This window comes from Gymnoscopelus microlampas (assembly GCF_963454915.1).
Source record: "Gymnoscopelus microlampas genome assembly, chromosome: 7".
Classification (NCBI taxonomy): Eukaryota; Metazoa; Chordata; class Actinopteri; order Myctophiformes; family Myctophidae; genus Gymnoscopelus; species Gymnoscopelus microlampas.
Genome location: NC_139944.1, coordinates 17,461,910 through 17,477,382, shown reverse-complemented (window position 1 = coordinate 17,477,382; position 15,473 = coordinate 17,461,910). Strand labels below are relative to the sequence as shown.

Genomic DNA, 15,473 nt, shown 5'->3' with positions numbered 1-15,473 from the left:
TATAGGTTTATAGGACAGTAGTCCGCATAAGGAATAAATCCACATGAAGGAAGGTAATCCAACATAACGAAAAGCAGTCCATCATAAAGGAAAGTGTTCCAGTGTGGCTTACAGCAGGGTTTCTCAAATTGGGTTCTGTGGCACCCGAGGGTGCCGTGATGCAAGTCCAGGGGTGCCTCAGAATACTTTGATAATATTTGGAATTCATCAATATCACTTCAGTTTAACCACTTAGTAAAACAGGCCTGAGTTGCACTGTACTTGATGCGTTCTTCTTCGGATTCTCATATCTCTTCACCAAAAACAACAGATCTATAAGCTCACAACGTGTCATGTTGTGATGCGTTGTGAGCTTGTACAGTAGATCTGTTGTTTTTTGGTGAATATTCCCCCCAGAATAGGGATGCTGGGGTTCAAGTGGTTACTTCAAGTATAAAGTTATTTTCAATCTGTCCTATAATGGAAACGGATATTGTCTCAAGTTTTCCTCCTGACATATTGTATCTTAAGGGGAAAGATTTACATATCTATGTACCGTAATATGACATAAATGTAAGGTGCTATAATTAAGGGGTGCCGTGGATGAAAAGGTTATTTACAGGGGTGCCCTGAGCCAAAAACGTTTGAGAACCACTGACTTACAGTAGATGTGGTATGCGCCTTAACCACTACTAGACCATCGGTGCCCACTCAATAATCAGAAATTAATACTCCTTTCTTCCCATTTGTCCATTGCCATAGTAATCACAACATTTCTCAATACCTGTGACCATCTGATTGATTGATTGAATATTTTATTAGGCAGAACATTTAAAACAGCACAATTACATTTAAAATACTTTGTCTAGAAGGTCCGTTCATAAAAGTCCTTGCGGTCTTGTTTCCAACAAGGTCCTTGGTCGTTGGTATGGACAAAGTGTTGAAAGATCTTTCTCCAAACTTGAATTAAAAACACATTTGACATGATGGTGCAGGGTAGATGGGGCCGTTTGTAGCCTATTGAAAACAGATGAGGCTGTTAGTCTTGATTGACATTAAAGACCTGGACACTCAAAATGAAGTTCCCCTATTCAGCTGTAAGCGTGTAAGAGCACATGCACAGCCACAGAGAGAGAGAGAAAAATATGACTGGTTTTATTGAATTGTAGAATTTCGATAGATCTGTTGTGTGGTTGTGGTTAGAGAGTGTCATGCACTAGGGTTGCATGGCAAAAGAAGGGAGTCCACACATGATGCAAACATTTAAATTTATATTTATTTGACTATAACTTAGAAATAAACAAAAGGAATGGAATGAGGTGTGAATAAGTCAGTAGTTAGTTATGTATGCAGTGTGTGAATGTGTGGAGTGTGCTGTGTGAGTGTTGTATAGAAAGTGCAAAACCAAACAAAAGGGCTGAGCCCACTCAGGCCAAGTGACACTCAAGACAGGCTCTGGAGTGGATATGGAGAGTGATCATAAGGTTTCAAGGAGAGGACCTTATAGACCAATTATTTGTTTACTAACATTGAGCCTGGACGCACAGGTGATTGTTTCACGCAATCAATTCCCAACCTGTTTCGGGGTGCACTGGTTTCAGCACACCCCAACCCCCTCTTGTGTGTGTTGGCTAGTGAGACGCGTCCTAACGAGACCTGATATAATGGGTTTCGTTGCGCGCATACTGGCTGCACGCAGCCAGTATGACGTCGTCTGTTAAGGGGTCTATATACTCTGCCACACCCATAACCCCAGGTGTACCAAGTTGGCCTGACGGCCTGCTCCACTCTGGCAATCACCAAGGCTGCCGGTTAGCCAACAGTGAGGCAGAGGGGCAGGGCCGTCACAAGAGTGAGGGGTTTACTCATAGCGACCTGCAAGGGGCCCCATGAATTTGCACTGCCTGCATGTCTGCCTCACAGATCCAGACTCATTCTGTGACATACAGACAATAATCTCTTCAAATGCCTTTTTGGGACTCCACAACATGGCTTATCGAGCTCCCATTGCTGATTACTGTGTGTGTGTGTGTGTGTGTGTGTGTGTGTGTGTGTGTGTGTGTGTGTGTGTGTGTGGGTGGGTGGGTGGGTGGGTGGGTGCGTGCGCGCGTGCGCGCTTGCGTGTGTGCGTGCGTGAGAGAGAGAGAGAGAGTCCCACATGATTTTAATAATCATTAGCGGGTGCATTTCTCCTTTCCGACATGTCGCCTTTCCGACGTTGACGAACCCTATACCTAACCCTAACCCTAACCTTAACCGCACGCGGAAGCCACTAGTCGGAGTGGTGAGATGTCGGAATGGAAGGAGCACCCCATCATTAGCACATGGTGGCTACAGATGCAAGCAGCTCATGTATTGGTTTTGGGCACCGAACAATTGGGGTTGCAAAGTTTTGCACAAAATGAACGCATACAAAGCTCATTCATTCTACCACTACATAATTTCACAAAATCCAGTATCCGGATCCAGATCTTCATATAGTAAAATCAACAGGAAGCTGACAGTTTTCTTTTTAAGAAATGCCGTAGGCTACTAGGTTTTGTGATTTTACATAATTAGCAGAATCATTGTTTGTATTTGTTTATGTGTTAAAAGAGTGACTTTGAGAGCTGTTTCACGCTCGTTGCTCAGCTGATACCAACAATAAGCCACTCAAACTCGACTACTTACTTACAAAATATATAAAATCTAATTGCCATGAAAGTTGCGGAGTGTACTTATACTCCATGAAGGATGAACCCTACTGATTTTGGTGACCACATTTCCTCTATCACCATCACCCGTAGGCCTAAATTCCCTCTAGCACTCTATTTGGCAGCTTGCCATATAATTAGCTGTTCACATTCATACTCCCTGAGTAATGATTTTGGCGACCCCTTTACTGGTTCTCTAGCATCAACCTCAGGTCAAACATTTGATTAGCCTCCCTCGTGACAAAGCTCTAGACAATGTTTGATTGTTCAGTCGGTTATTCATTTAGTTAGTTGTCTGTCCCCCATGGTTTTGTTGGGCTCCCACCCCCATTGGTGGGTGCACACCTTTTCCTTATTGGCCATGATTGTGTATATGTCATAACCTTTGAACCACTTGTTATTTCACAAAAGCCCCTAGCCATTAACCAGAGGGGAAGCTGCCCACTTGTGGGACATTAAAATGGTTTCAGTCTTGTTTATGACACCATCATCATCATCTGTTTTTACGTCTGGAGACTCCTGTCCAGGACAGGCTTCAGACGTGCCTCCTGCAGGAGACTCAGCTAATTAGCAAATAATAGTGCAGAGCCAAGTGTTGTGTAGCTACACATGTGCATGTGTGTAAACGTACACTTTGTCAAAATGCTTTCCACTACCACATATGGTCCATGAAATACTAGAAGAATCAAATGATTGACAAAGTAGTCAATCTGTTACGCATTCTCATGCAATTTACTGACAGGGATAATGGAATTTGTTCGTTATTAGCCTGCCCTGGGAATGATTAGCAGGTCGACACAAGGGGTTGATTAAGTTTAAACTCTAAAAACTGCAACAGTGAGCTGAAATAACTAGCTGAAATAAAGTTAAAAAAGATCAAACTTCAAATGTCAGGAACTGAGACGTGGAATAATAGTTGTTGGTGCGGGCAAGGTTTAGACTTCCAGGTGCGTGTATATCGTTCCCATTGAAATAACTGGTTTTGCCACCAGTGTGTCACGACTCATGGAATGTTGATTTAATCTCAACTATGTTATCAGCACTACCGAGGCAGAGAAGTAAAGACTTCATTTAACCAATGGCATTGACATTTCCAGCTCTTTTTCAAGTCGGCCCTGTGACCTTTTCGTCAAAGCCCTGACACAGAAACACACATTTGAACACCTCAGAGCAGCTAAATGGCAATTTGGAGAACTTTTTCAGATAACTGAAAAACCACAGATATCTGTATCTGTCTGACCGCGGGTCTGAGGAGGACGCACAATTTGTCATTGTATTTGTGAAATTGTATGCATCGGCTTCCTTGATTGGCCAACCCAAACCGCCGGCTTCACGGATTGGCACAGCCATGTCACGTCACGTTTGTGCTGCTTAGCAAATAGAAGTCCCTGGTTGGGACTTCTATTGGTCAGCAATAACCGATTGGCCGAGCCTCGCGTAACGTTTGTGTCGCATAGCCAATATAAATGGAACAGAAAGCATTGGCAGTAATGTTGGGATGGAGGAGAAGGAAGGCATCTTTATCAACTTAAAAGACATGTGGAGGGTGAGAGCCAAAGGTACACTATGAGAAGTAGGAGAGAGGAGGTCATCATAACGTGATGACCATGTATTCCCGGCTTGCATCGTTCCCGATATGCATGTCCCCAAGTAGGCCGTTTATCTAAAGTTCCATTTAGTTTTTGGTAGCAGACACTTCCCTCAACTAGAGAATGATGCAATCTCTGCTTTCATTTGGAAACAAATTAGAGAGTGAAAAAAAACAACAACACAACAACTGCATTGCAGAACCAATCCAAAGTCTTCAGGGTGGGTCTTCATATTGGAGTGGTGATATGATTGGTGGGCAGACATCTCTGATCGTCTGGCAACACCAGACTATACCCAGGTGGGTACAAATTGAACGTGAGCTGGGCAACCAAAGGCAGGTGTGCGTTTCCCAGCGATGACATCTGGCTCAGTGATGATGAAATAGTGGCTCAACGTTGTAAAGTAATTAATTTTCATCTCCAATGAGACACTTGAGTCTAACCATAACATACATTAACAAGGACACAGGGGTGACATAATTACTACTGTAGCTATAAGTCTATTGTGTCATAATACAGACAGGGATGGGCACCATACATCAAAATAGTTGTTAATACGAAATATATTGAAATGAATGACCTGTGGGTTTCAGATGGGAAGAATTAGTCATGACTATTTATAGACTATTTATAGACTAGATGAGCTGTTCTTATGCTATTTGTATGTAGATCGTGCTCTTTTCATGTTCTCTTTGACATGCTTATTTAATTGACTGACTGACTGACTGACTGACTGACTGACTGACTGACTGACTGACTGACTGACTGACTGCTGACTGTTAGGTTCAATTCATAAAGGTCTCACAGGCAATTTTATTACCTGTGTAGGTCCTATAAAGAGAAGAATGCATTCGCCATCTGTTTTGAATAAGGGGTGTCATGTTTTGCAATTAATTAAGTTTACCTAGACTAAAGGTAAAACCATTTCTTAATTCCATTTAAGGATGTGTTTTCATTATAATTTATAATTATAAGTTTTGGGCCATGACGGAGGCGCGCCGAATCAGCAGACCTTGAAGCTGAGGAGACGCGCACGAGCGCCTCCAGGCGCGAGTGCCCGCGACGACCAGCCGATGGTTTGCTAGTCGAATCAGCGCCGTCCGAGTTATGTACCGATAGGGACAGAATCGTAAATATTTTTGGTGCGGACTGCGTTTGCTCCACTGACTGCGTTTGTCCCAACTGCCACTCAAAGTGGCTACTGGCCAACTGCCTGGATGAGGCAGACTTATTTTTTAAAGCTTTGTGCTTTCTATTAGACTGTGCAGGGCAGAGGCGTCTGACTGACTGACTGACTGACTGACAGAGGTTACTCCATTTTATTGTTGTCTGTCCCCCATGGTTTTGTTGGGCTCCCACCCCCATTGGTGGGAGCACACCTTTTCCTTATTGGCCATGGTCGTGCATGTCATAACCTTTGAACCACTTGTTATTTCACAAAAGCCCCCCAGCCATTAACCAGAGGGGAAGCTGCCCACTTGTGGGACTTTAAAACGGTTTTAGTCTTGCATTTTATGACTTTGTATTTTATGAATCTTATGTTATGTAGTCTTTTGTGTATTTACCTGCATAGCCTGATGTCATTTGCTAATAATATTTCTTCGCGGTTAGTATTTCTAATACTTTGTGTCTTCTACAATCAGGCTTACCCACTGAGATAACCAAAGATGGGCTGGAGGTTTCTTTTGCTACAAATCATTTGGGTCCCTTTCTTCTCACCAACCTGCTGCTGGGTAAGATCCACGTGTTAAATGTTAATCTACCTATCTAATCATTAATGTATCTATGGCTCTGTTATTGTTTCAGAGTAAATCCTTGATCCTAACCCTAACCCTTAATAATATTATGAATGCCCTATGTGGGCAGCACTTTACAGTGTGCCTTACATTGCTTCACCCATTCACACACCATTAATCCATTAAGACCGGGAACGCATCTGTGTCATTTTAAGATTTCTTTGGCTATTCAAAAATAGCAGATATACAAGCACATAGTGCAGCACCAATTGCCGCGCTATGAGCTTGTAGATCTGCTATTTTTGAAAAAAATCGTGAAAATGTGAGCAAATCTTTGAATGTATACAGTATATACATTTTTAACTCAAATCTTTGCTTCTGGGGGTCCCTGAAAAAAACAAAATATATATAAATAACAATATAAATATAAATAACAAAATATTGTGAGATGGGGGGGTCCGCAGACATATACATATCATTTTGGGTGGTCCTTGACATGAAAAAAGTTTGAGAACCACTGATATTATAGCAACATAGGTTTTTTTTTTGTTTAAACTGATTTAGGAGACATTTGTAGAATCCCTAGAAGCAAAAACTTGAGTTAAAAATGTTCGCTTTAAAAAACATATATATTCAAAGATTTGCACACATTTTCACGAGTTTTCCCCGAATCTACGATCTACAAGCTCATAGCTTGTATATCTGCTATTTAAAAATAAATAAAATGAATTCATATTTGTATTAGAAGTTAGGCACAAAATCTGCATGACTGCACATATCATGCTTATTTAGGGACACATGAAGTGACAACTTTCCATCATCAACACAGGATCGTTTGTCTTGCCTACTTCCTTAAATGTTGTCACTTTTAAACATACACATAAAAAACAGACATAAGAAATTAAGAAAACATTTTCAAATAAAATTAGCAGTTATATTAGACGTTCAGTGTCTTGCTGCTCAAGTACACTTCGACACTAACCCAGGGATCGAACCGGGAACCTTTCGATTCCCAAGCTAGCCATTGCCACTCTAGTGTGGGCCCCGGCCCTCTAGGTTGAGAACCAGTGATTTATAATATTGTCATCTGTCCGTCCATATGGATCTATCTGTCATTCCAGAGCTGATGAAGCGCTCAGCCCCCGCTCGCATTGTCACCGTCTCCTCTGTCAACCACCAGAAGGGTGAAGTGGACTTCTCTCATTTCCATGGTGAAAACCTCACCGTCAGAAGAATGGACTCTATCTACAACCACACCAAGCTACACAATGTCATCTGCACCAATGAGTTTGCACGCAGGCTGCAGGGGACAGGTAGGTTGAAATTAACCCATTAAGGCCGGGAAAGCATTTTAACCACTTTAACCGTTATTTTCTACTTTGGCTATTCAAAAATAGCAGATATACAAGCTCATAGTGCGGCACTCGCTATGAGCCTGTAGATCTGCTATTTTTATAAAATCATGAACATTTGTGCAAATCTTTGAATATATACTGTATGTTTTTAAAGCGAAAATTTGTAACTCAAATCTTTGCTTCTCAAATATTTTGAGATGGGGGTCCGCGGCCAAATACATATTTTGGGTGGTCCTTGACATGAAAACATTTGAGCACCACTGATATAGCATAATAGGTTTTTTTTTAAAACAACTGAAAGACATTTGTAGATGCGTTCCCAGATTGAATGGGTTAAAATTGGCATGATTGGCATGATACCTTTGTGGCAAGGACCTTATATCCCAGAGTTTATTCAAACCATATTATTTTATTATTATTAGATTCCTTGAGGGACTCTAAAGGCAATAGAGGCCTTTCATGGAATGTTAAGAATGCCCATTAATCCTCCGTGTTGGAAGAACCACTATTTGAAAAACAACAACTGCTTTGTGTTGTTATAAATGTTTGTTGTTTAATCGCTGAATCTTATAAGTCACAGTGCAACAGTAATTCAATGTTTTTCTACCTAGAAAGTTTTGGCTACACTGCACAGAAAATAGGCATTTTCTTTTGAAAGAAGTTACCAATGGTTACAGGCAGTCATGCAGGAACAAATAGAACTATTAAAACATTCCGTGCAAGGCCTCTATTGAGTTGGTAAAAGAAGCCTTGCAGAAAGGCCACAGTAAAGCCAAGCGCATGCAATGTGATGGCACACGGACAAGCCCATGTGGTGCAACTCAAGTAACCTTCGGGGCTTTCATTTTAGAGTACTTTTGTTGCAAAAATGAATGAATGAAAGCCTCCCAGGAGCTATGTGTTTGAAAGGAGTCCCTAAGGACATGACCCCACTGAACCCCACTGCCACAACCCGATTGGGAATAATTTATGATTCTTAAACATTTGAACCCCAGCATTCTTATTATAGGGGGAACATTAGCCAAAAATAGCTGACGCATAGTGAGCTTGTAGATCGGCTATTTTTGTCAAAGAGATTTAGTGTAGATATAAAAAAGGGTCCAAGTACAGACCCAACTTAGGTCCAGTTTACTAAAGTCTAGCGTGTTTAATGATGTTTCTGTTCAGGGTAATACTCTAACCTCACCCAGACATGCCTTGTATGTGCAATCATGAACTGGCAATGAAAAAGATTTTAGACTATTATTTTGTTCCAAAAAGAAAATAAGAAAACTGTGAGGGAGAGCTTGCAATAGCATTTCCAAAATTGTGTTGGCATGGATATCGACTTTTGCGATTATTTTAATGTTGTTTTATGCTTCTACTTTTCTTTTTTGCTTTATTGTCAAAGTTGTGACATTGTAATGTGATTCAAATGTTTGTTATCAGGGCGTCCTTGAAAAAGAGAGCTTGCTCTCAATGGGTTTCCCTGAATAAATAAAGGAAAAAGAAAGAAAGAAAGAAATCACAGTGTTAAAAGTGTCAAATAAAGGATACAATTACAAATGTTGGCTACACACCACAGCACATTGCAATGGATATTGCAATGTGCTGTGGATAAGTAATGACATTCTGGCCCTTTAGGAACTTGGGGATGTTCTTGTGGCTTAAACCCCCAATCTCTATCTCTTTGTGTCTTTGTGGGCGAGATAGGTGTGACCGCCAACTCGGTTCATCCTGGTGTTGTTATGACAGAAGTCATGAGACACTATGGTGGTGCAGTGCGATGCATCTTCAAATTGATCGGATTCTTCTTTTTCAAGGTGAGTGCTTTTGTCCATTCTATAAAGTTTTCTGAAAAACCTATGTTGCTATATATCGTTGCTGTCGGGAAGAAACCTTTTAACTACATATTTTTAACTTTTTGTGTTTTTTCATAAGTTAATGCCTTACTTGATCATACTACAGCACGTCACACAAACGCATTAAAAAAATACGTTCTTTCTCTCCCATAAAATGAAATAAAAAAATATAAAAAATAATGATAATAAAAAAACGTAGATTTGCACCTAGGCACAATGTTGCCTGACAGCGCGTTGTGGGTTCGAGTCTCGATCCAGAGGGCCTTTGCTGCGTGTCACTCCCCATCTCTCGCTCACAATTTCCTGTCAGCCTACTGTACTATCATTAAAGGCATAAACCCCCCCAAAAAAAAATCTTTAAAATGACACATATGTATGGGGCACACAATTGATAAGTACGTTGCGATTGGTGTGGGGTAATTAATCACACCTGTATGTGAACATACATGTGAAATGTATGTAATATCACAGCCATTCCAGGGCTAGTGACTGTCAACAGATGGAAAACATGCTATTAATCTAATCCCTTGTTCAATGTCCAAGAATGCAATGAGGTTACCGTAACAGCAGGTCAAATCTAAACCACACGGCGGGGTGATTTATGTGAACCAGGTCTTCAGCAGCTGGACCAGTATGTGTTTGATTGCTGGAAATGACTCAAAGCAGTCTGTTGTTCTTTGGTGATGATGTAGATCAGTGCATTAGATCTGTTGATCTTTGTCTGCGGAGTGAAATTGACCAGAACCTGCTGTAGTCATGCCCTGGATTCTAACCAGAACACGGTTGCTGCTGGTCTAAATAGACCAGTAACAGTTCTCTGGCGGCGACGCATAAAATAAATACAATGACTGGATGAATAAAATAATAAACATTAATTAATTTCTAAATTTGTTAGGAATATGACATTCCATTCACTGGAGTTTGAACAGTGTTGCATTTGCATGCAGTGTGCGCTGCTTTGCAACAGGCTTTTTTAGTGTCATGTTTTTACGTTCATAGTTAAGAATTAGAATGAAGCTCAGGTCCTTCCGACATCCGAACGTTTTTTTCTTTTTTTTCTTCGGAAAGGGAGGCGATAATTACATTTTGACTTCATTTAGAACTTCTGATGATTTTTTTGGGACACTCCTGCACCCCCAGATGGACTGACTGAAATACTTTGGAAAGCCCTTTTTCTGACGTCGGAAGAATAGGTCGGAAGGAGCATAAGTATACCGAAAAGTGTGTGTGTGTCTGTGCGTGCACGCACGTGCGTGTGTGTCTGTGTTTATTTCCACGTACATGAAAGATTATTCCCATAAAAACATACAGTATGCATGCGTGCACTGCGAAATCCTTAACCCATTAAAACCGGGAAAGCATCTGTCATTTTAGATTTTAGCTCTATAAGCAAGTTTTTTTTTTTTATAGTGTGGTATATTGAAATAGCATAATTCTAGAGATACCTGAGATGAACACACATAAGGGCTTACAGAGCCATGGTTTGAACCACATAATGAACAGGCCTCGAAAGCTCATCCCCCACTGAACACATGCACATGATGCTCCTATGGTCAATGATTAACAGTGATCTAAAACAGCAGTCTTTGTACTTATATACATGCATCCATACATAGTATCATATACCATTATACACTAATATACCAGTACCCATGCACATTACTATTGAAGGCCTAATAGACATAGTCCATTGATTACTGTGGTCAACCTTAAAACTGATACTAGTTGGCCTAGTAAGACATTCCCGATTAGTCACAAAAACTTTAAGCCCTTTCATAGGAGATAAAGGCACATTCTTTAGGAGGTCCAGATGTCCAGTTTCCAGGGGTCTGCAGACCTTAGCTGACCACTATATTGTCTTAACCAACTCATGTACAATGGACATACACACACACACCAAACTACTTAATTTAGCACATACACATTTACACACATAGTCTCAGAATGTGTAACACACACACACCTACGTGCACACTGAAGTACATCCATACATGCCCACACACACACACACACACACACACACACACATTTAGGCATCTGGATCAGAGCACACACACCACATGCACAAGCCTAGAAAACAGTGTGCATGTACACACACACTGAGTATAAATATTGTGTTGAGTTCTGTCTCTTGTCCTGCTGAAGTTGCCATGTGATGTTAACTCTTTACTCTCCTTAAATAAAGTAACAAAGTAGAAGTAATGCCTGGACCTTTTCATTCTTCTTAAACAAGGGCAAATAGTCCCACAGATTAATGCACTTTACCACAATAGCAAGCTCAAAATAGCAGATATACAAGCTTGTACATCTGCTATTTGTTTTACACTTTTGAAAAATCTTGAAACTGAAACAGTTTTAGCAAAAAACGTCTCTTCTGGGGGGGTCCCAGGCACGAGACATTTTCAGATGGGGGGTGGGGTGTCCGCGGCCAAATATATATCATTTTGGGGGTCCTTGGCACGAAAAAAAAGTTTTCGAACAACTGATTTGGAAGGCATTCGTAGAATCGGCCTCAGGTCTGAATGGGTTTATGTCTGAGGAACACTCAGACACTCTGTGTTGTTTGCTCTCCCCATCCTCCCTCTGAACCCCACTCCCCTCCACTCTTCAGTCTGCAGAGGAGGGTGCGTTCAGCCCCATCTACTGTGCCGTAGCAGAGGAGACCGACGGGATAACAGGGAAGTACTTTGACAGCGACTGTGCCCTGGTGCTCCCCGCCCCTTTAGCCAGAGACTCCGCCCTGGCGGTCAAGGACTTTGAGCTCTGCGAGAGACTGACCTCCAAGCTCTGAAACGGTGATCTGCTCCACAGAGCCGTGATAACAGATTTGTGGTCAAGTTCCTGTGTGTTGAATGGCATATAACAAAATGCTTGATACTCTGATATATTTTAATGCATAATCATTGTATTACATATTGTTGATTATGCTGTACATGTAATGTATATTTCTATTTAGCACATATTCTAAAAACAATAAGACCATTTACACATACAAAGGTGTAATAAAAGCCCCCAAAACACTCAAGGGGCTTGACAGATGGAATTCTCAAAATTAACTTTAGAGTCTCTCTCTCTCTCTCTCTAGACAACTAGAAGAGATCAAAACAATTAAAGGGAAACAATTTCACGGGTCATATTGCACCACAGTATAATTGCATATAGCAAGATATGTTTCACAGATTTTGTTTTAATGAGATAGGTTAACAAGATGAGGTGGAACCTCTGTAAGTGATCCTAAATTGAGATGAAGTAGCCTAGTTTGTGATTGAAAAGGCTGAAGCTGGGTGGTGTAATTGTGAAATTGTTTGTTTGGCATAAAGACATTCTGGAAGGATGAGGGAAGTGTTTAGTTTAAGGAACCTTATGTAAATTGGCTGTTATTTAATTTGGTAAACATTGAGGATGCCAAGCTTATGAAATTGGAGTAATCATTGTTGTTCTTTTTTGAGCTGAGGCGGCAATGATTCTAACAGTTTGTTTGTATAACCAGCGAATGGATTGCAGTTTATTCTGTGGTGAGTACTGACCCAAGCAATGCAATTCAACTGATAAATCATAGAATAATAAAGCATGAGGGAGACGTTTGTGTTTAAGAGGTTGCAAATTTGTGCAATAATAATGTTATTTTGCTTCTTAGCCATTTTGGATGATATTAGTCAATATGAGGTTTCCAATAGGGTTTTCATCAATAAGTACACAGCTAAAGAAAACAAGTTGATTTGACATTAGCTATTGAGATGATCAATCTGCACTGTTTTACTCTCAGGGTACATTTTATATTTGTGCATGGCCAAAAACAATACATTGTGTTTTCTTATTTTTAGTAACAATTTATTAATTTTTGAACAATTGTGGAAAAACATATCATTGACAACTTGCATTATAGAATAGGATAAGGATAATTCCTTTTAACAGGTTGTTCATGAAAGTCCTTGCGGTCTTGTTTCCAATGAGAACCTGTGAGCATTTAGGGGTTAAGAGTCTTGCTCAGGGACAAATTTCATTTCATCGACACATATGCTGGCCTGGCCTGGCATCAAACCTGGGGCAATCAGGGCCTCTGGTTCCCTAGGCGGGCTCACTAACCACTCAGCTATGGCCGCCCCATGATATTGCTGAAGGAATAGTTTCTGATGGTGGAAGGTCTGGGTCTCAACCACCGCTCTATCCCTGGGCCAACAAACAAGAACACAAAGTGGTGCTGCTGGCTTTGTCGGCCATCTATGCGACCGCAATTGGCCCGTGTTCGGGGGAGGGTGATATTTATCACTGCACGTACTCCTACAGGCTGGGCAGCACCTGTCAGCAGGGAGTGTTGGACACACAGAAATGTGTGTGGGGAGGAATTAATTGGCATAAGGACTAAATTGGGGAGAAAAAGGGGTAAAACATTATTGGCCATTCTAAATAAAAATACATTTTAAAAAGAAACAAAGGGACAACGAAATCAGATCAGGAAATTGTAACAATGGACAATGAAATGTGTAACCAATGATGTAGGTGATGTTGAAGAGATTGCTTTTGGTGAAGCCTTATTGTGAAAGATATTTATTGTATATAATGCCTTTTGTAAATTCTCATTACACCTAAGACAGGCAGCCTCTGTGGATAGCTTTAAAGCACAGCTCAAGACCTATTTCTTCACTCTTGCTTTTAGTTGATTTTTAAATCTCTGCGTTGTTTTCATGTCCTCACTGTTTTTCCTGATTAAATGCCTTTTTTGCAATATATATATTTTTTAATGTTGTTTTATGCTTTAAATTATTTGTACTTTTTCGGTAAAGCATGTTAGGATTTAAAGTTCATACTGGAGCCACAAACCACCAGGAAACAAAGTTGCAATCAAATATCCAGTTTATTTTTAGCCGGATAATGATGAATAGGGTTGACATTGGGTTTCATGATGATGCCATGGTTCTAAACAAAGACACAAAGGAACAAATTATAATATCATGCCAGATAAAACGTCAAACATAAATATGGCCTTTAAATCATGTTATATATTAAGGTATATCATCAAAATAATAATAATAATAATAATATAATAATAATAATAATAGGCCAAGTATTTCATTTACTAGTATTTACATAATATTAAGCATCTAAATATCCAAATAACTCAAGTTCATCAATTCTTAAATATAATCATATAATCCACATCACTAGAAGTAAAACGCTGGAACTTTATACCAGGTTTAACATACGCATGGCAATCATCAGAGGTACATCAGCAGCACATGGCAAACACAGGCCGGCTGCATGTGTTTGGAACAAAGGACAAGGGGGGTACTGGGAATCCAGTCCTGGTTTTATAGTGGGAGGAAGTGAGGTCACCACCACAGGTACCAGTCTGAATCCCATTGTGGTGTCTCCTTGTGGAGTGGAGGGGAAATGAACCTTGCAGTTTCTGACAAAGCACTTGTGCTTTATTCTTGCTCTGTAAAGCACTTTGGGCTGCATTTCATGTCATGAAAGGTGCTATACAAATAAAGTTTATTAAAGTGTTTTATTATTATTTGTATTATTGCTTTGACTGTGTAATTGGAAGACTGACAGATTTTTAGCTGGCTCCTTTCCAAGTGCAGGAGCAGTGGCTCTACTCTCAGTCTCTCTCGGGTGACTGAACTTCTCACCCTATCCCTACCACCCGTCTGAGAAATCTCATCCACTTGTATCCTTGATCTTCTTCTTTCAGTCATGTCCCTCACATCATGACCATAGCTGAGAGTAGGAATGAACATTGCCCGGTATATCGAAAGCTTTGCCCTCTGGCTCAGCTCTCTTTTCATCACAACAGTATTACACTCGGGGGAAACTAAGAAATATAGTGAAATTCAGGCACGAACCGGATTAAAACACCTCTTTATTGAACAATATTGATTTCGGAACACTAATTTGACAGGTAATATCCATTTTTTAAGTTAAGCACTTTATATTTTAAATGTGTACATGTACATGGAGAGGTAAGACCATGAAACACAGAGCTTCCATTGGATATTGGAGGTGGTTGACTGAGACTGACAGAGACGATACAAATGTCAGAATTATAAATTAAATAGGATCTCTGTCAGTCAAGGCTAAGGCAAATGTGTAGTAGTAACAGGTTATGTTGCAAGTTTATGTCACTACCAAGAATTAGGGGAATGTGTCAGACAGCTGTGAGTTCAGTGGAAGTAAAGGGGCATTTAGGATTGTGCCCTTATTTGACATGGGGTTAACACATTGAACCAGCCAGGGCTGTGCAGTAGGTATAAATAGAGGTGTCAGGGCACAATCTACA

General features: G+C 40.5%; 1 protein-coding gene across 1 annotated transcript in view; it reads left to right on the top strand.

Annotated features, from left to right (window-relative positions):
- LOC311049271 (retinol dehydrogenase 12) overlaps positions 1-14,649 on the top strand; it is a 35,911-nt gene extending 21,262 nt beyond the window's left edge. The window contains exons 4-7 of the mRNA XM_084062795.1: positions 5,905-5,994; positions 7,119-7,310; positions 9,045-9,154; positions 11,805-14,649. Coding sequence (XP_083918921.1) covers positions 5,905-5,994; positions 7,119-7,310; positions 9,045-9,154; positions 11,805-11,984 — 572 coding nt within the window. The 3' untranslated portion in view covers positions 11,985-14,649. The remainder of the gene's footprint in view (positions 1-5,904; positions 5,995-7,118; positions 7,311-9,044; positions 9,155-11,804) is intronic.
- The last annotated feature ends 824 nt before the right edge of the window (positions 14,650-15,473 follow it).